Below are 19,584 nucleotides of genomic sequence, written 5' to 3'. Positions count from 1 at the left end.
AGCACTGACTCCATAATCAGACCACTGATGCTACCACTGCTGCAGCGTTTCAACAGGGAGCTGGCCATTTCTGTAATGAGCTGCCAATCAGATCCTGCAGCAGCTCCTTACAGGCATGCTGGAATACTGCTTCTAGTGCCAGGACAGTGCCCTACTTTCAGAAATGCAACCTTTCATTTCTCCTGAAAAAAACAATTAAGAAAATAACTCTTACTGAAAAAAACAGCTTATTAACCGCAAGATGCTTCATATGTTTCTTCTCTTAGAGGTTACATGCACTTTTGTGCTATGGCAGCTTTTCAGCTTAAATACTGACAATTAGACAATTAAAAACTTGATGGACACCATAGAAAGTTTAGAAGGTAGAACTTGGAGAAAAGATACTTTTTCTTTTCTTCTTTTCTTTTTTAACCTCCTGGAGTGTTCAGCCTATTGGACTGTGTCCACATGTTATCACTTACGAGTCATTACTTTAAAATTCCATGACATCCACCATCTCAGAGTTTGAGCATTGCTTCTCGTCCTTCTCAAAGCTTCCTCCAAAATGTAAACATCATTTAGGTTATTTAATTCAAATAACAAAGCCCTAAGATAACTGAGAGCAGTTTTCACATAGGTGATCTAAATGCAACTGAACTTACCAATTAGCTCTTGGCAATCCTTATGAATAATACTCTGTTCTGGTAGATCTAAACAGCCATCCCAGGATGCGAGGCTGTCCCCCTTTCCCACAACATTAAGTGCAATCTGGAAAGAAGAATACAAAAAAATTCCCAACATTTTAGTGTCCTCAAAAACTGAACTCACTAAAAACCATCCTAAGCGTGAATCAGCATACATGCATATTAAAATTCCAGTACACGTAAACAAGTTGGCTCATTTGTGAAGATGCCTGATAATTAAATCATTCACCTCTAATCACACACAACCTCCTCAGGTATTTCCTGCTTTTTAAGATTGTATTTACCTTCCAAACTTTGGCCCTCAGATCAGCAGGCAATTGCCTTCCTTGAATGATGTTTCTCACAGTTTCAAGATCACAGCCTCCTTCTTCTAGAGCTTCTGCGAGATCTTTTTCCCTACAATAACAATATGTAATGTGTTTATTAAAAAAATAATTAGAAACAAAACAAAAACCATAGAACAATGCAGTACTTTTAAGTTTTTACAGCCAGGAGGCTACTATCAAGCAAAAAGCCACACATATGTAAAGGCATAAGACACCTTCCCAGTTACTGAAACAACGATGACAAAAAGGCAAAATTCTCTCTATTCACTCCTTTATTTTTAAGGCTGTTTGTTCAACTTTTCATTCTATTCTACTCACATGAGAGAAAAAATAAGTTAAGATCAGTTTTGTTTTGTTTCTATGAAGTGACAACGCTGGAAAATGTGTCATAGAAATGTAAACACAGCATTAGTTTACAAGTCAAGAGAGACAGCAAATTTTCACCCACATACATACACCACATTCAAAGCAAATGCTAAACCTAAATTAGATGGCAGAGTTCTTACAGGTAAATGATGAATGATGTAGAAAATGGAAAACTTATTTCGAAGATTTAGAACATTTAGTTCTTAACTCTATCTTTCCCTGAAGTGGGGAAGGACCTTTTAGTTAAACTCAGGTTTACTTAACTACAAGGTTCCAGTACTGTAACTGTGGATGTGTGCATTAGATTGAAATAAAACAAACACAAATATTAATAATAGCGTAGAAAGTAGAAAAACAGACAGATTCACAAGAGAATTGAACAGGAGTGATACTTTGCCATAGTAAGACAACAGAAGTTATTATGCATTCGTAGAAAAGGGAGTGCACATTCAGAAATGACTACTTGACAACGCGATAGCTTCTGCAGACTGTTTCAGTGGTCCCATGCTGTCGGTAATGAGACAACCACAGCTGATGATTTGAGGAATTGCAGGATCATGGAGCAGAGCAGTGACAAAAGATCTGGTTCACTGGAAAAATAGCAATGGCAAAGATATATGGGTCCCATAGGCAAAGCTTCTCCCTCCCTGCGTCCTCTTCGCTGTTCTCTAGGAGCTCTGACACATGCCTTAAGAATGACTCTGTGCCACCCACCTGACTAACCAAACACACACCCAGGAGGTTTATAGCCAGAGCAAAACACAGAATATGACTGTTTATTCAGGACAGATAGTGAGGTATAAGGATTCATTCCTTGTAACAACACACGTACTTATACACGTGGCATAACAGACATTAAGGTGTTATCAGCACCACTCTCCACTACCCCAGATGTTATGTGTTATGCAAGCAATTCCAAACAGCTGTGGAAAAGAGTGTGAGCTTTTGAGTTTGGTCTACTCCTTTAGTTTGCGTGTATCCCCAGCTAGCCGAAATTCCTTGCTACAAATCTTCTTGACTTTGTGTGTTACACTTTCAGGAGACCAAAATTCCATCAGTACCACTGATCTTGACAAACTGATTAAAACCTCAATCCCATGCAAGTGTAAGCATATATATCACAGGCAGCTAGCATCACTTAAGACATCTCAAAGAATTTATAAGGTTGGAGAGTAAATGCTTTCCTCGCAATGCATCAGACAGTTTCTTTTCCAGCACTTTTTGGCATTGCTTTGTATTTCCAGCATACAGTGGGGCACAGCTAGCAGTCTGTGGGTACCTTTGCTAATTTAAAGCACAGTTAACAATAATTTCCTTGTATTTCAGTATTCAGAAAACCCAAAGCTCAGAGATCTACAGACTGCATGGGAAAATATCCACTTCCTGATAGAAGACTGAGGGGTAAACTCCCTTCCTGCTGTCTAACTGTATACAGTGTAACAAGCGATGCTGGAAAAATTAAACCATCAAATGGGTTCATCCTGAATACAAATCATGGATCTCCAGGACATGTCCACAAAAGACATGGCGCCCTGCAGAAGTGGATGAACTGAGGGGTGATCTAACACCAGTAAAAGCCAACATCAGACATAAGCTGAAGAGAGACAGATGCTCTCATCTGTACCGCACATTTCTGTGCACGCCCAGTGAAGGTGACAATTGCCAAGTCTGTTCAGAGGCTGCCAAAGAGGACTTCTCAAAGGTTAAGAGATTTTTCCTAATAAGTACTGTATTCAAGCTAACTGGTTAAGTACTGTGAAAGTGGTTTTGATAGTCTATCACGTGTCCCTCGGCTGTGTTTTAGCTGATCTCACTCAGTGTTGTACTATAAATGCTCCAGCAAACTGCTAGCAATCTGGATCCTTGTCATTTCTGTGTGAATATCAGCTAGGAAGTTCTCTGTTCACACGGCCAAAAGCTTACTAGTTACTCTGGAAAGAATGCAGCACTGATCGTGGCTTTCTGTTCTACCATGGCTGCAGTCTATTTCAAGAAGCCATCCAAAGCTTTGATTAAGATGTGCGCAATCCCATTCTATACATAAGCCATGACCTGAAAGGTTAATTCCCACAAGGCATGTGGCACTAAATGTTATAAATCACAGTAATGCTATTAGTGTTTCTGGAGTAAATTTCCATACTATGAAGGATCTCTGAAATTCAAGCCAGAGGCCAATGGTCTTCAGGAATATGCTTTTTTTCTACTATTTTTTTTTAATCCAGGCACTTGAGATGTGAGAGCTGGGGGTGTTAAGTTGACAGCTGGTAGAATGGAGCCAGCAGTGTGCCCAGATGCCAGGAAGGACAGCGGCATCCCGGCTGGTATCGGAAATAACGCAGCCAGCAGGAGTAGAGAGGTGATCTGCCCTCTGTATTGGGCACTGGTGAGGCCACACTTCAAGTACCGTGTTCAGTTTTGGGCTCCTCAATACAAGGAAGATATCGAGGCCCTGGAGCATGTCCAGAGAAGGGCAGCTGAGCTGGTGAGGGGTCTGGAGCACAAGTCTTATGAGGAGCAGCTGAGGGAGCTGGGATTGCTCACTCTGCAGAAGAGGAGGTTCAGGGGTGACCTTATCACTCCCTACAACTCCCTGAAGGGAGGCTGTGGCAAGATGGGTGTTGGCCTCTTCTCCCAGGTAACAGCAATAGGACTAGAGGGAATGGCCTTAAGTTGGACAAAGGGAGATTCAGGTTGGATAGCAAGAAAAATTTCTTCTCTGAAAGAGTATTAAGGTGCTGGAATGGGCTGCCCAGGGAGGTGGTGGAGTCACCATCCCTGGTGGCGTTCAAGAACTGTGTAGATTGTGGCACTGAGGGCAATATTGGTAGCAATGTGTTAACTGCTGGACTAGATCTTAGTGGTCTTTTCCAACCGTAATGATTCCATGAAAGCCACTGTGTCCTAGAACATCAAACACATCCAGTTTTGATGCTACAGTTATTGGGAATGCATGAAAAGAGAATCATAGGCACACGTAAAGCAATGGTGCCATCACAACTGCTAGGACAGACTGCGGGTATCAATGTTGGTGCCAGACTGGATTATTTTATTCTCCTAATAAATTTTTGTAACAAGAAAGGAAGAGCTAAACTGCATTTTAAGCAAATGGCTTTACTTTGAAGAAGCTCACAACAGCCTACAGTTTTATAACACATTCTAATTACACACATGGTTTACTTAAAAGAAAACTGGGGAAGTGACAAATGCCTACGAACATTTCCCATGTCAATGGCTAATATAAACATATTTTTATAGCCATCTTTTACCTTCCCAACACAGGAAACCATCCACATAAAGGCTACCGATTTCCCCAGAAATATACTTTAGATAACTTAGTTGCCATGGTTTCTGAATTTAGTTTATGATCCTCCTGACCACTGGAAAAGCCTCAAAAAGAGCCATATTAAATCGAAAGTAAAGAAGACTGTCCATTCATAGAATGAATCACAGAATGGCCTGGGTTGAAAAGGACCACAATGACCATGTAGTTTCAACCCCCCTGCTATGTGCAGGGTCACCAAACACCAGAGCAGGCTGCCCAGATCCAGCCTGGCCTTGAATGTTGTCACAGTCTCTGGAGATAGAATTACATTTGCCTTTGAATTCCTCTAAGGAACTGAATATAGGACGAGGAAACAGACCTTTTTGGTCCCAGAGTTCAGATGTACGTGTGCATCATTTTATGCTTTATTTGCTTTCTTTTTAAATGTGAAACGTTAGCGCACAGCACTATATGTAGTCTTCAGCACTGTGAAGGCTCTTATTCTATGTCCAAGGTTATATTCCAAAGCATCAAGACTGAACAGTCAATGACTCCATTCCTAGCTTTGTAACTAAATATACAAATGGACAGGACTGTTTAGAAATAATGGTACTGGACACTGTACCTGTAAAAACACTTCATAAACACTGAAGTTGTAACAGAAACCTAAACAAGCAAACAAAAAAGAAACTCAGTTTCATTCCCCTTTGCTACTAAGTGACACTGGGTTGTTTCATCCCCAAGAGCTGTATCTGCAGAACCAATGCAGACAAAGAACAGACCCCAGCTACATCTGCATGCTTGTCAGAGCTCTGGTTGTTTTCATAGAGAGACAACAAAGCACAAAGAAGCCTGGGCACAGTGAGCATCAAACTTTGAATCCTCCACATTGAAGCACAGAAGCAAAACCATCCCGATTGGGAACGACGGTAAGGAGCAGCTCCGCAACGCACTGTTTGCAAAGTGCCTATGTGGAGGGGACAAAGAGCAAGGCAATAGCACAGCACTCCATGCAATGCAGAAGTGCAAAGAGAACAATAAAGGGAAGATATGGAGGCATAGAAGCGTGGGGGCAGTGAAAACAACTTCAGTGTTTAAACCCGATTAAATTCAGCCTCAGAAATCTTAAGTGAATAGATGTGTCCGACACTGAGAGCCCATCAGCACGGTTAGCATTGAAGTGACGCTACACACACACCAGAAACAGTCTCTAACTGGCTCACTAGGGATTCAATGTAAAAAGCATTAGAAGTAATAGCAGCGCTGGGGGAGGCAGAGGAGAAGAGCTATTCTAGAAACAGCCCAGCACCTACGGTTGTTACCTGCGCTTGACAGGTTTGCAAGGAAAGCCAGCAAAGCTACAAAGTGCCCGCTCCCACAGGCTCCCGGCCCGCCCCAAAGCCACGGCCCAGCTCTGGGGCAGCACCCTTCCCCTTCCCTCCGGCCCGGCCGCGCCGCTCTGAGGGCAGCGCTTCCCCCTCCGGCACCCGCCAAGGGCTGGGATGGGATGCGCTGCGCTCGCCCCGCTCTGGGGCCTACGGACCCGGCGGGAGGGCGGCACCGAGAGGACGGCGAGCACGGGGCGATCTCTTTCTCCCTCGCCACCGCCTCCCCCTCTGCTCCCCGGCCCCGCTCCGGGGAGGAGCGGGAGGGAAGGGAGCAGGCGGGCGCGCAGCGGCACCCAACTCACCAGCTGCTCGGCGGCGCCCCGTCCCCTTCCGCCATAGCTGTTGACGTGCCGCCCTGCTCGGCCGTAAAGCACGGTCGGGGAGTTGGTATGTTGTTGTTCCTTTGCGACGCCTCTCTGCCCGCGCGTCTACGGAGCTGTCGCAAAGTGAGGGCGCCGGCCGCCAAGCGCGGAAGCCTGGCAGGGAAGAAGGCGGACCCGCGTGGCGCTGGCAGCATGGGGGACGCGCTGGACGAGCCGTGGTGGGAGGCGGCGGCGGGGGAAGGCAGCGGCTCAGGTATGCCGCGCTCGGAGCGGGCTCTGAGCCCTCCTTCCCCTGTCCGCCGGCTTCCCCGTTCCCTCTTGCCCCCTCCCGCTCCCAGCTTTTCACGTCCCGCTTCACATTTTCCTCTTTCTCTCGCCACCCGCCAGAAACACGCTTTACGAGAGTTTAAAAGCAGAGGGGAGGGAAGGGGGGGAGGGGGGAAGGCAGCACGCTCTGAGCTCGGAGGGCGGCTGCCCCTGAGGGTACATAGCCTTATAAACTGCTGCGTTCCGAACTGGGCTTAGCTGATCTTAGAACCGCAGAGTATCCCGAGCTGGGAGGGACTCACAGGGATCACCGAGTCCACCTCGTGGCCCTACGAAGGAGCACCCCAAATCCGAGCCCTGCGTCTCAGTGCCGTGTCCAGACGCCCCTTGAATTCCTGCAGCTCGGGGCCTTGGTGAAAGGATGTCGCTTAATGCGGGCTGATGACCGTTATCTTGAGCGCATTAATGGTTCTGTAAGGCCTTGGGGATCCTAAACCCAAAGAAGAGCCTTTGGAGGGAGAAGTACCCGTGTGGTACGTGAGTGCACCACCTGTGTGCTCAGCGGGTGGTGATGGGCTGTGAAAGGACGGGAGCTGAATGGCTTCTCCTTCCCAGCCGCTGCTCTTTGAGCAGGTCATTTGTCTCTCTTCCCAGTGATGATGATATCTGGCTCTTATACCCGGTGTCTTACGGTAGAATTACAGAGTGGTTTGGGTTGGAAGGGACCTGAAGTATCAGTAGTTCCAACCCGTGCTGTGGGTAGGGCTGCCCCCCACCAGCTCAGGCTGCCCAGGGCCTCATCCAGCCTGGCCTCCAGGGATGGGGCACCACAGCTTCTCTGGGCAGCTGTGCCAGACGGATTCCTTTGAAAAGGCACTGGGAGAATCTATTGAGAAAAATTGTACATACATATTGTAAGGAGGGGGTCACAAGCCTTAATGAGGCTGCTGAACATTTCATTTTAATTCTCAGTCTCATGGGTGTTCTACTAGCACTTCCTATTCCCATGGCCAATGCTCTTCATAAGGTATTTAGGACCCCTTAAGCCTCTGTGCTCAGCCTGCCAACTCGAGGTTACCTTTATGGTGGCTGGTAAACTGCTTTTTATTTCATATTGGCAGCTTTCCTTTAGAAACTCAGTACATTTCAGGAAAATGTTTATTCACTTGGATGATACATTTTTGGTATGATGGATAAATCGTCTGACTTTGAGCTGAGAATCCCAACTCTCAGTTACACACAACTCCTCCGGATTTTTGTGATTGTAAGGTTGCTAAGGTGTCTAATCCAGCCCTGTGCTAAAAAAAAACCTACATGTAGTGAACTCCAAAAGTACTATATGAATGTTTTACTACTTACATTGCAGGTGAATGTTGTGCGCGCCGCATATGCGTTCTGATCTCCGGATTCCACCTTTGCAAACTTGTTGACAGGTTCTTTATGCGGAACCTGCTGTTCTATTATGTTGACACAATCAGTTAAGTAGGAAGAAGGTCCATACATTTTTATTGTGTGTTGCTGCTCCTCACGTACAGCAGATGTAAAATCAATTGTTAATTTGTACCACATCTTGTGGACACTAAAGTGCTTTAAGATCAAGTGGCAAGAAATAAGGAGTCAGAGTTTACAATGTGCGCTGTAAGCAAAAATACAAGAATATAATTTCCCACTGGAGCTTTCGACAGGTTTGATGTTTATTTCTGTGAAACACATAGTTTGTTTAAAAAAAACTATCCAACTTTAATCGCTGACCTATTTTGAAAAGCATCTCTGCCACAATGATGGGTAGAAAGCAGGAAGAAAATAAAATATACTCTTTAAATACCTACTTTGTGCCAAGTCCCTTACAACTAACCCTAGAATAAAAACTGACCAATGAAATAGTCATCCTAATATCTCAGCCCTCCTAAGTGTCTTCCATTTTAGCAACTTGTACTCGGAAGACACTACTTCTAAGAAGTGGTGTATGAAAAGTGTTCGGACTCTCTCAAAGGGGATGAAAGTACGGAACACATGTCCTAATAGATGGATGTATGAGTAATTCCTAATCTGATTTTGACCACATCATTAGGAACCATTAGTTTAGAGTCTGTGTTAACAGTTGAAGGTAGTTACTCTCACTTTTGGGACATGAATGTTTGCATGAAGGGATTAGCCATCTATTTACCTTGCCACGTGACACAAACTAAAGTATCTTTGCCCAGTAACTTCTTCAGCATACTTTTTGCTGTCAGAGATGTGAAGAGAGAGGGTGGTTGGGGATGTTTGGCTATTTCTTAGTTTTGCTTAGTGTTACACATGTCCCGAGTCATATAACTTCAGGGCTTCCTTCTTTCCATTTTACCAGTCTATGCCACAACTATGTGCAGTACTGAATACCATTTTTGTGTTGTACTCAGAGCTAGAAGGAGAGATTAAGGAATACTGAGGAGTTTGTTTAGTGCTGGTGCAAGATGCCAGCAGTTTCCTTTTCTCTCCATGAGCAGAAAGAGAACTTCAGACAGATTACAATGTCTCTCTTGCCTGCTATGGGTGTGCTGCATCTCCAGGCAGGCTGAGGGAGGGGGACAGGCTTCTGTTTTCCAGAAATTCTTCCAGTTACCTCTTTTTCTGTTACCACTCCTTGCCTTTCATTCTCTGTGCTTTCCTTGTCTTCCTTTATCCCGTAAGACTGTAGTATCTGTCCTTGTCAGTTCTTTTACATTCTTAAGGAAAAAGCTGTGTGGATCACGTCCCTTATAAGTTGAAACGAATTGTGTCATCCCGAGTCAGAGCAAAAGACAGGGAAACTCTTTTACGCCAGCAGTAAAAACAGGTATGAAGTATAATATTGTACTGTGGATGATGATGACAGCACTTGTGGGGTCGTTTGTGTGCTCTAAAGCAAAGGATGTTGTTGTGGGAATTCATTTTTTTTGCCCATATGTTTTTATTTTCTGTTAGTAGGCTGGTAATAAAGGGTGCCAGATAGCATCAGTTTGTTATGTGGGCTTTGCAGCTGGTGAGAAGTGGACTGTTCATTGTAGCTCTATTGAGAGTTCTCTTGCATGACAGAGTTGGGATCTGTTGGTGAGCAGACCTGTGTATGGAGAGACTTCTCTCTTTCCTTTGGCTCATCCTTCAGCTGCTGTCCCTTCTGATGAAAGCTGTTATTGTGCTGATGCTCCTTTTCACGTCCATCTGATGAGGGTGCCAGGCTGACAGCTGCTTTTTGGAAATCATTTCACTTTGCATCACACACGCTTGTTCCACATCTTGCAGAACATATCACGGGGTGCTTCTGTGAGCTTTATTTGGACCACAGCAAATGTCACGTGTAGCTTCAGAATTTTATTGTTAACTGTAGATTTAGTGAATTAACTTGGAGAGCTTCTCTTTTTAGTGTAGAAGAGTCTTTTCTTGATTTCAGTTCTTTGCCAAAATGTGTCTTGTAAGGCACATGCTGAAATAAGGTTTTGGTAGGCCGATCTTTTGAAGCCTTCACTTTTTTAACTACCCATAGAGAATTTCTTGTGAGGCTGTTGAGGGAGGCATAGGTTTCTGTTGTGGGTTTGCAAAAATAGTCCCGCAGGAGTGCTAATGTGTTGTACTGGCTCAGTGGCTAAGTTAAACATTTAGCTGTGAAATAAAAGGGAAACAAATTGGGTAACCGAACGCATCAAAATCTCTCTTTGCTTCAGCAAAACGGTCCCAATTCTGGCTGTGATGTTGCGATCACCACCAGCTTTTGCTTTATTTAGGAATTAGGATTTGGCAGTTCTTAAAGAAAGACCTATGTGAAAGGAGCTTTCCCACAAATTATCAGTTGAGCCATTTAGACTGTTGGAATGCACTCTGTTAGGGGAAGAAGAATGAGGGAGACATTAATACCAGGGAAACAAATGAAGTTTTATATTCTAAAACAGTAACTCGGGTTAGTTGGTGTTATGGAATTCCTGCGGGAGAGTTACTTGCATTAATAGTATCTTGTTAGTTTTATCTTTCTACAGTAAAACAGTCATGAATCTTCTTGTTAGAACAGCAATTGCTACTTTGCAGATAACTAAAAACTAAGAACAAATGTGGAGCCTCTTCTAGCGTTTGATTTCTTTTGTTTGTCTTGGCTGGAAGGAAATTTGAGTGATTTTTAAGTGTTTAAAAGAGGATGTACTTTAAGGAAAAAAAACCAAACAGGAAAATGGCAAATTCTCCCATGGGTGAGCAAGAACTACTTGTGCAAAGAATTGATTTGGTTAAAAAAAAAAACTTCACTAGAAGATACGACTGCAACTCTCCATTTTCCATGATAGTGGGCAATTGAAAGGGAGGGGCAGAATTGCAGAGGACTGAAATAACACTTCTTAAAGTCACAAATATTGTTATACTTGACACAAATTTTGATCAGTTCCAATGCATGCTGTTTAAGTGAACTGAAATCTAAATACTGTAGTCCAAATAAAAGGATGACAGTTAAGATAACTAATACAAGCAATGTCAATCTCAATTTTGCAACTGTTTTCTAACGGTAACATCTGCATAAATGCAAGTGGGGCGAATCAACTCACTGACAAGAGAATTGTTTGTCTTCAGGTTACGTTTCTAAAGTGATGTTTGGCACAGCAAGAACTTGAAACTTCTGGAAGCTCTAAGCATTACAGAAGAGTCATTTTTTTCCATCCCTCTCTTCATTTTGTCTTTGCTAGCTAACATAAAACACCAAGATTGAAACACTTGTTTACTAGACTGACTGAAAACGAAACATTCCCTCGTTCAACCCCGTTTCATGCAGTTTATTGCATAAATCTGTTGAGACAACATTGGTGTTGTTGTTTGTGGAATGTGTCAAAACTGATTTGTATCTCATTTGTTTCTCCACTGTGAGTGACAAATTCTGGAATTACACCAGAAAAATGAGAGCAGACCTTGGTACCTACAGACACACAGTTACCCGTGTCTCTTAAAAATCTGACGTTCTCTTGCTGTCCTGTAGTTGGTGACCATTAACCTGCCGACCATGCGGATGGTTTCAGACTGCTCCCCAATGGAAATAAAGGTTCAATTGCTTAAACCCATGTCGCAGATCATAGAAAATGATTTACCTTCTCCCTCCACTGTGAAGACAGGTTTTAGACACAGTCCTTATAATATGTAGCTTTCCAGAACTGCTGTCTTGAAGTGTCTTGTTGAGATGTCCAGCAGGAATTCTGACAGGTAGTTTAGTTGCATTTGTTGGCTTTGGTTTGGGGATCCGAGTTGGAACTGATTGACGGAACGCATCAGTAATCTTGAAATAAACAGACAAACAAAAGGTCATGTTAGGAGGAGAGGTTGGTTATATGTTTAGCACTGTACTGTTCTTTTCCACTTCATATAATTGAACATGTTGCTCTCGCTTAGAACTGTCTGCCTGAGTTTCCTTACCCTCATTGATAATGAGAGTGTAACACTGAATATAACTCACCTGCTTGATTGATAAATACCAAAGAATCCAAATGGTTGGAAATTCTCTCCCTATTAATAGTTTTTCTGTCAGCTCTCTGAATAGGACAGCAGCCATTTGGGCTAAGTGATGGCATGGCATTCAAAGGCTGTGAACTCTGACTTCTCTGGGTGAGTAATCAGAGAATTTCCATGAGCAGAAGCAAGACATGATTGAGTCCTGAGTAGCAGAAAAGACTTAGCTCGGATTTTTACTGTGAGAAACCCCTTCTTTGAAAGTGACCACAGTGTACACAAAGTGAATATATTTGTAGGAGAGAACTCTCTCTCCAGAATCAATTATATTTAATTAAGAAGAATTAACTAGATAAAAGTAAAAATAATCACAGTGAGCACCAAAGACAAGTAAAGACCTATAAAGGCAAGGAGATTGTTTAAAAGATGCCAGATCAGAAACTTGGATTAAACATGCGCTAAGCCTTCATGAAGGATTTTTACATCACAAGGTTTTTATACATATCCTTTGTAGTTAAACAGCAGCATAAAATAAATTCACTGAGGATTTAAAAAAGAACAAGCAGAAGAAGTCCCTACCAAACATATGGAATGGAAATGTTCAAAAGAGGACAATAGAAAACAGCATAGAAACTTTAGTCCAATGAAGTATGAGTGAGAATGAGCTGAACCAAAACGAGTTTTGAAAAACAACTTCTGGTATCTAAAAAAGTATACCTGGAATAAATACTTTTGGGGTGCATCATTTTAAGAGCCTACGACTTGGTTGCAGACAACTGTACATGATATGACTTCTCAGGAGGATAAAGCAGTAGTGGAAAAGTCAACATTAAACTTTTGCATGTATTTGTTCAGTATGGAGAAACTTGGGGAAAGTTTGCACTTCATACATTTGCTTAGTGGATCATGAATAAGGGAAAATAGATTCATAGACCCATTAAGGTTGGAAAAGACCTTTAAGATCATTTAAGATCCTTTAAGTCCAACCTTCAACCCTTCCCCACCATGCCCACTAACCGTGTCCTTCAGTGCCACATCTACACGACTCTTTGACACCTCCAGGGACGGTGACTCCACCAGTTCCCTTGGGCAGCCTATGCCAATGCCTCACCACTCTTTCTGACATTTTTCCTAACGTCCAACCTGATATCCAACCTCAATAGGGAACTAGAATTCTGAGGTCTGAACCAGTCAGAATTGGTTTGAACTAGCTCAGAATTGGGTATAAAAGAATACAGAGGAAGATAGCAAGGATGATCGGTTATGGAATGTCTTCTGTGTAAAGAGTGATAACGTACACTGAAACTTACATTTAGAGAATAGGTTGAAGAGAGAAAAAACAACACAAAATTCTAGCATTATTCCTAGTCCATGGATAGTGAACAATGGAATTTGCTCTTTCAAATGGCGTACTTGAGAGGGCATACACAGAAGATATCAAAAGACAGGTGAAAGATAAGGAAGTGTCTTCCCTTGCTAATGAACAAGAACACATTGGCACAGGCAGGTAAAATGATTACATAACTTTCTTTGGAGAGAGATTAGATTGATTCATGAAGTCCATCAAGGACTGCTGAACATAAAGATGTGATGCAGGTTTCAGCTGAGAAGAGCCTTAAGTTGTAGACTGCTAGAAGCTGGACATGTCGCTCTGCTTACTTGATACATAAGCTTTTTTTGGTAAGCATTTACTGCTGGTCACTGCTGACATTGAGATACATGGATGCTAGGTCTAACTGTGTGACTTGTTTTATATTTTTATTTTTGAAATTAGGAAGTATTATTTTGTAGCTTTTATTTATACGCTGAGAAGGAAAAGTGTTTGGCCTTGAAAATGAAGAAGATAAAAGGAGGTGTTTTTCTTTGCTTTGTGGTCTTTGAAAGATTTTACCTCTGGGTGGCAGCAAAGTTTGTGGTTTTGGGTTGCATCATTATTTTACTATATCTGAACTGAAACTTTTAATTAAATGCTGAATTAAAAAAGGACATGCATTTGAAAAATAATTCTCAATTTTATCACTCAGATTGTTATCACGAAAGGGAAAAAACACAATCTTTTTTTCCCATGCGAATGAATTATACCAATGTTAAGTGTCTACGTTAGGATAACTAAACATGCACTTCTGCAATTGGACTGTATTTGACTATATTGCAGTGATTTCTGTTACAGGCAGGAATCTAACAAACTATCCAACTAGCTCTCTCCCTCCTCTTTCATCTCTTAAAAATATGGTTTCTTCATCATTCCTAATACAAAGTACAGAGTGAAAAGGGTGAATAATTTAAGTCAAACACTTAGGCTGATATTTAAGTTTTTGACTCTTATTATGTGTATAGCTAGATCAGTGACTAAACTTTTTTTTTTTAACTTTCTACTTGACAAAATGACTCTGCTATGAGTTGCAAGAAAACTATTTTGGGGCAGTTGACTAGAGAAGTGCTTAAGCTGCTGTGATTGTACCTGCAAAGAGGGGGTGGCATTGCGTGGAATTTGTTTGGAAAGTACTTGGAAACAACTTCATACCAAAGACTTCACTTATTTAGTTGCATAGTGAAGATTTTTGAACAATCCTCTTCAGTGCTTTCCCTACTACTTGGTCTAAAGGCATGCATGCAGGTACAGTAGACGTGACGTGCTTGTGTTTTTTTAGGAAGAACCTTGTGACTAAAAAGTTATATGAAGATATTGGTGGTCTTTTCAGTTTGATATTTAGCTCTTATCTGTTTATGGGTAGTCTGTGTGCACACCAAGAATGTCCTCAAACCCTTTCAACCCTTTTTACCAATTCATTTCTTCCATCAAGAGGAATGGTTTTCTGTCTACCTAATTCTTCATTGCTACCCACTTGTTTTCTGAATTTGCCAGCTCCATGCTCGTAATTGGTGTTAAGTTACAGCTCCTGGAGTTCTCATTTGTAAAACACTTCTTCTATTTGCTGTCTTTCTAAGTGATGGAAGAGGAAACATGACGTTTATCCTTCAAAAAACCAGGCTGAACTGCCTTTTGTCCTCTTCTTTTCCATTCCCATCAGTGATCTCAGAACACTTCTAGAAATTAAGTGTTTCCCAGGAGCTACCTGGATGACATTTTAGCAGTTGTGTGGTTTTCCTTTATTTCCGTGTCTGTAAATGCACTTATGTAATTGTAGGCAAATAATCACAACAACAATCAAGCAAAGACATTAAACTAGTCATGCTTTTGAAATGAGCAGGTTACGGAGCGTGTCTGTCTGCAAAAGAAACATCGTTATATTAATTTTAGGTGTTGGATTCGGAAAGTATCAAATAAGTAGTTAAAGCAATGATCTAAGGTACAAGAAAACTGCTGTTTCATAAAGATTGTTTACATTCTTCAGTTTTAAATTGACTTCTACTGTAGATGTCAATCACCTGAAGTAGGAACAGGCAAGAGAAAGGGTATTACCCTGAGAACTGGTATGGGCTGCAGGTGTTTGTTATCCCACAGTGGATGGCAGTGGGTACTTCAGAGGTTGGAACAAACACTTCACAGGCGACAGCTGTAAGATTTTCACACGCAACTGTGCAAATGCCCCTTTGTAATTTCAGGAAGTTGGCCGTGAAGGTTTGCTCTGACATACGAGGATTTAGATTCCACGTACCCATCATTCTTTCCCAAGGGCACAGGGGCAGCCTATCGGTTACAGACATGGGCCGTCAGGCGTTCTGTTACAATGCAGTGCTGGTTTTCTGGGGAGGGGGCTAAGGCAGGTGTGCGTGTGGGTGTGTGGGTGTCAGGGAGGGCAAATACACCTGTTTACGTGCTGCTCAAGTAGTTCTGCCTTTGGTCCTAATCTCATTTTGCTCTGGAAGTGAGGTGCATGCTTTGCTTTCTGTTTGAACTGTATTCGTTTGAATAGAAGGGAGCACATCGCACTTCTGCTGTAGGTTTTCTCGCTTATCTTTCTAGTGTCATTGTAGAACTTTATCTAGGAGAAATAACTTCAGATCTGGTTCTCTTTCACTCCTTAATTTTTTTAAGCTTAAGAAATTTGAGCAGTAGAAAGAATCGTATGCAGCTTAAATGGAAGCACCCAGGGGATGGCCAGGGCTGAAAAGCCCTTACACAGAAACCCAGATGTGTGCACGTGCAGGAGCGTGCTGCTTGCCAGACTGCAGCTTGTTCCTGGATGACGGAATGCAGTCAGAACCTAAGCCAGGTCTGCAAGTGAGGATGAGTTAAGATTGAGTGGCAAAACTAAATATTCCCTTTGGTGTCCATGCAAGATGTTTTAGGCTGAAATTTTCAGTTGGGCCCCTTGAGCTGCACAGGGCATTGGAATATCTCCTTTTCTTTCACTATGTCCTGGCATCCGTCTTCTAGGAATCCGGTGGGGAATTTCTCAGTTGCTCTGTATTTCCTTTTAGGCAACTGGTTTGTGTGCATGATATTCAGATGTGTAAGAAGGAGCAGGATCAGTAGTCCTTATTAATGTTGGTGAGACCTCAGCCAGAGTACTGTCTGGCTTTGGGCGCTGCATTTTCAGAAACATATACACCATTATAAATAGCTGTGCAGCGGGGAAATAATTACTGATCTGTATAGCTGGAGTACTTGAGCTATTAGATAGGAAAGTGATTGGGTTTGTTTAACCTGGAGAAAACAGAAGTGAAGAAAGAAAGGCTGCTGCTGAGAAAGTAGTTCTCCAGTTCCAGTGGGAGGATAGGAAACAAAAACTGGATATCAATTTCAGCACAGGGAATTCAGTTTACAAATTAGCAGGATTTATAGTGGCAAGAAAGCTGCAGCCCTGTTACAGATTCCTGGGATAAGTGAGAAATTATCATTGCAGGGGTTTTAGAACAGGAGGAGCCCGGCATTTGGAAGGGCTTAGGTCAAAGTGTAATAGGAAGGTGGGCAGAAAAATGTCCCGAGGTCCCTTCTGTGCTCAGTTTTCTATCATTTCTACTGTTTTGCTGATAGTAGGCCTATTACAGTACCTGTGATTTCAGCAAAACGAAGTATTTGACAGAGAATTATATTAAAATTAGAAATAACTTCCATATATGTGATGAATTGCACTCGTGTGCCACCAGGGTGTTGTTTGCTGATCAACCAAGCTTACATCTACTTTCTGATGGTGGAGAAAAGAAAAAGTGTTGGACAGAGCTGGGGACAAGAATTGAATTCCTAGTTACTAAAGTTCTGCCATGTGCCTTGTTCTTTTGGGACATCTTCACTGGGAAATGCGATAACCTTGAAATGTAAGGTAGTTAAAGGCTTGTTTTTTAATAGGTGACAAGACACAGGGAAAGGTGAGTCTGTGTTGAGGGTCCTTTCTCCTAGGGGAAGGACTGACGTGGGCCCACAGGGCAGCGCAGCCTGCCCTTTCCTGAGATGGAATGCCTCTTGAACTGAGAAGGGCTCTCAGGTGCCCTATTAGGGCACTGACCATCCCCAAGAAGAAACTGTGCATCCTTTTTGGGCTATGGGGCACCATGCAATATTAATTCTGTCCAGGGGAGGGCAGTCCCGACACTTCAGTGTTTCTGCTGGTACTTAAAAGTCAGTATAGTTCTACAATACATCGTTTTACAAATACTTAGGAGATCAGGAATTCTCTCTGTTTAAATCACTGCTGCCATTCGTGGAGTAGAAGTCTTGACATTGAGTCTCATTCCGTATGGGTGGTGGGCATCTAGGGAGGGATGTGTTTGTACGTTTATAAATACCCACCTCTCAAAGGTGTGTAGAACTGAACTCATACCTACAGACACTTTTTAACAGGAAAGCATTCTCAGTATTAAAATCGTCAGCTCAAAAGCTCTGAATCTTTTCTCATATAAGTTATTATATATGTTGAAGCAGTTTACAGAGGTAACGAGGTTGTGTCCGAGGATACTCTGCATGGAGGAGGAAAAAGAACCCTGTGCTTTTATAACATCAGGGCCTTTCTTCTGTCTGGGAGAAGGCTGCTTTCCTCTGTGAGGGTCACGTTTAATGGATAATGTTAATGAGAGTCCCATTTTTACATACAGACATATATTTTACGATGCAGTGAATATATGTGTAATTATATAATTAAACTAGCTATATATTTCAAACAGATGCATATATTTAATTATATAATTATTTTATATTATATGCTAATTACATTGGTTATGATGAATATGCATTTAATTATATGATTAGTATGTCTAATCACAAATCTTTCTCTCTATATATTACACTTGTACAAAAAACTCTACATTTGTCCCCATTTGTTGATGTTTCTGTGGGATAAAACACCACCTATAAAGGCTTCAGTTTGAGACAGTCAAAGATGAGAAATTCTGGATTTTAGTCATGACTGGAGCTGCTTTCCTATGCTTGTACACAAGTCAGTTAACTTCTCCCCTATTTTTTTCTCCTCTCAGCTGTAAAGTGAGAGTCATTTCTTAGCACCCCAGAAGGCTGTTAGTAGGACTGCTGAATGGTGGTTGTACATTTGGAGTGCTTTGTGATGTATTTATGTGCTAGATTGCATCTCTACAGTCAATCGTGGTGGTATCTAAGGAGATAAGACCAGGCTTTGGCAGCAATTTCATTATAAAGAGGGCTCGTCTTTCATTGCTTGTCCCAGCAGTTTTGCTGACATAGCTGCTTGTTTGAGCTGTGCTATGAAATTAACCCTTCTGTTTGTTTGTTTGAATCCAGATTAGTTTCTTGATCTGATTTACAGTGCTACTTCATGAGCAGTAATGTCAGCATAACTGAATGGACAGTACCCTGTAGTAGAGATAAGAGGGGAAGTTGCTGCTCTTGCCTATCCTTGTATGAAGACCCTGGTATGTCAGGCCAGTGCCTGTGGAACGGAGAGTCCCTGACTGAAACAGGCTTACCCTGCTGCACTCAAAATGTGCTTCCCAAGTCTGCTTATCTTAGTAATCTGGGGACAATCAAGTGCAATTGGAAGCTTTGACAGTTGAGGCTTTCTGGATGCCCACACAACTGATGGGACATTTGATGATGGGCTGTCAGAACTTGGTCCCATCTGGGGGCCACTGGCTTCAGGTTTGTGGAAACACTTCATTCATTTTAAACTTTTAAGGAAAGCCTTTTTCTTGAGCAGTTTCCCCCTTAGATTGCTTGGTGCTAATTTTGAAATGTCTTTATGCACCCACTCATGCTGCGCCTGAACCATAAGATCTTTTTCCTCTTCTGTTTCTTGTTAACATAATGTTGGGTAGTCTTCACTTAAGTCTGGAGATTAGGCAGTTGCCAGTTAGTGTTTTGCCTGTCTCAGTAGCTGTTCCTAGGGACAAAGTCCCAGGGAAAATGGGTACTCAATTTCTATCACCTAACCCTGCAGAATCCATTCAGCCTTAATCAGAAAGTAATACTTCATAATTCTGCTTTATATTCTTTTTTCTTTAGTGTGGGAAGTGTGGTTTTTTAAGCCTTTATGAGATCCATACATAGAGATCTTTTTTTCTTCTTACAGCCTTCCTTTGGTCCCCATCAACCATGTTGATGTTATCTACTGTGCTTTGAATCAAGAAGATTATCTGGCTAGTCCTGTATTTTTTTGTCAATTA

At 42.2% G+C, this 19,584-nt stretch overlaps 3 protein-coding genes across 17 annotated transcripts in view; 1 reads left to right on the top strand and 2 right to left on the bottom strand.

Annotated features, from left to right (window-relative positions):
- Nucleotides 1–9,171, bottom strand: part of TBC1D23 (TBC1 domain family member 23) — a 33,912-nt gene extending 24,741 nt beyond the window's left edge. For 4 of the 5 annotated variants that reach the window (NM_001397128.1, NM_001397129.1, NM_001397130.1 and 1 more), the window contains exons 1-3: nucleotides 6,328–6,390; nucleotides 968–1,079; nucleotides 642–747 (exon numbers count right to left, since the gene is read on the bottom strand). In NM_001397128.1, the coding sequence (NP_001384057.1) occupies nucleotides 642–747; nucleotides 968–1,079; nucleotides 6,328–6,362 (253 nt within the window). In that variant the 5' untranslated portion in view covers nucleotides 6,363–6,390. Of the gene's footprint in view, nucleotides 1–641; nucleotides 748–967; nucleotides 1,080–6,327; nucleotides 6,391–7,974 lie in introns of those variants that run through there. The other variant, XM_040698077.2, reaches the window with a different exon arrangement.
- The window catches only part of CMSS1 (cms1 ribosomal small subunit homolog (yeast)), a 226,694-nt gene continuing 213,509 nt past the window's right edge, over nucleotides 6,400–19,584 (top strand). Inside the window, exon 1 of one of the 2 annotated variants that reach the window (XM_040698023.2) lies at nucleotides 6,400–6,601. In XM_040698023.2, the coding sequence (XP_040553957.2) occupies nucleotides 6,415–6,601 (187 nt within the window). In that variant the 5' untranslated portion in view covers nucleotides 6,400–6,414. The remainder of the gene's footprint in view (nucleotides 6,602–19,584) is intronic. The other variant, XM_046939881.1, reaches the window with a different exon arrangement.
- The window catches only part of FILIP1L (filamin A interacting protein 1 like), a 197,196-nt gene continuing 185,705 nt past the window's right edge, over nucleotides 8,094–19,584 (bottom strand). For 8 of the 10 annotated variants that reach the window (XM_040649444.2, XM_040649446.2, XM_025143870.3 and 5 more), the window contains 2 exons: nucleotides 11,694–11,878; nucleotides 8,094–10,449 (listed from right to left, as the gene is read on the bottom strand). In XM_040649444.2, coding sequence (XP_040505378.1) covers nucleotides 10,359–10,449; nucleotides 11,694–11,878 — 276 coding nt within the window. In that variant the 3' untranslated portion in view covers nucleotides 8,094–10,358. The remainder of the gene's footprint in view (nucleotides 10,450–11,693; nucleotides 11,879–19,584) is intronic. The other 2 variants (XM_003640468.6, XM_040649450.2) reach the window with 1 other exon arrangement.

Source organism: Gallus gallus, chromosome 1, assembly GCF_016699485.2.
Source record: "Gallus gallus isolate bGalGal1 chromosome 1, bGalGal1.mat.broiler.GRCg7b, whole genome shotgun sequence".
In the NCBI taxonomy this organism is placed as follows: domain Eukaryota; kingdom Metazoa; phylum Chordata; class Aves; order Galliformes; family Phasianidae; genus Gallus; species Gallus gallus.
This window is presented reverse-complemented; position numbering and strand designations above follow the sequence as displayed.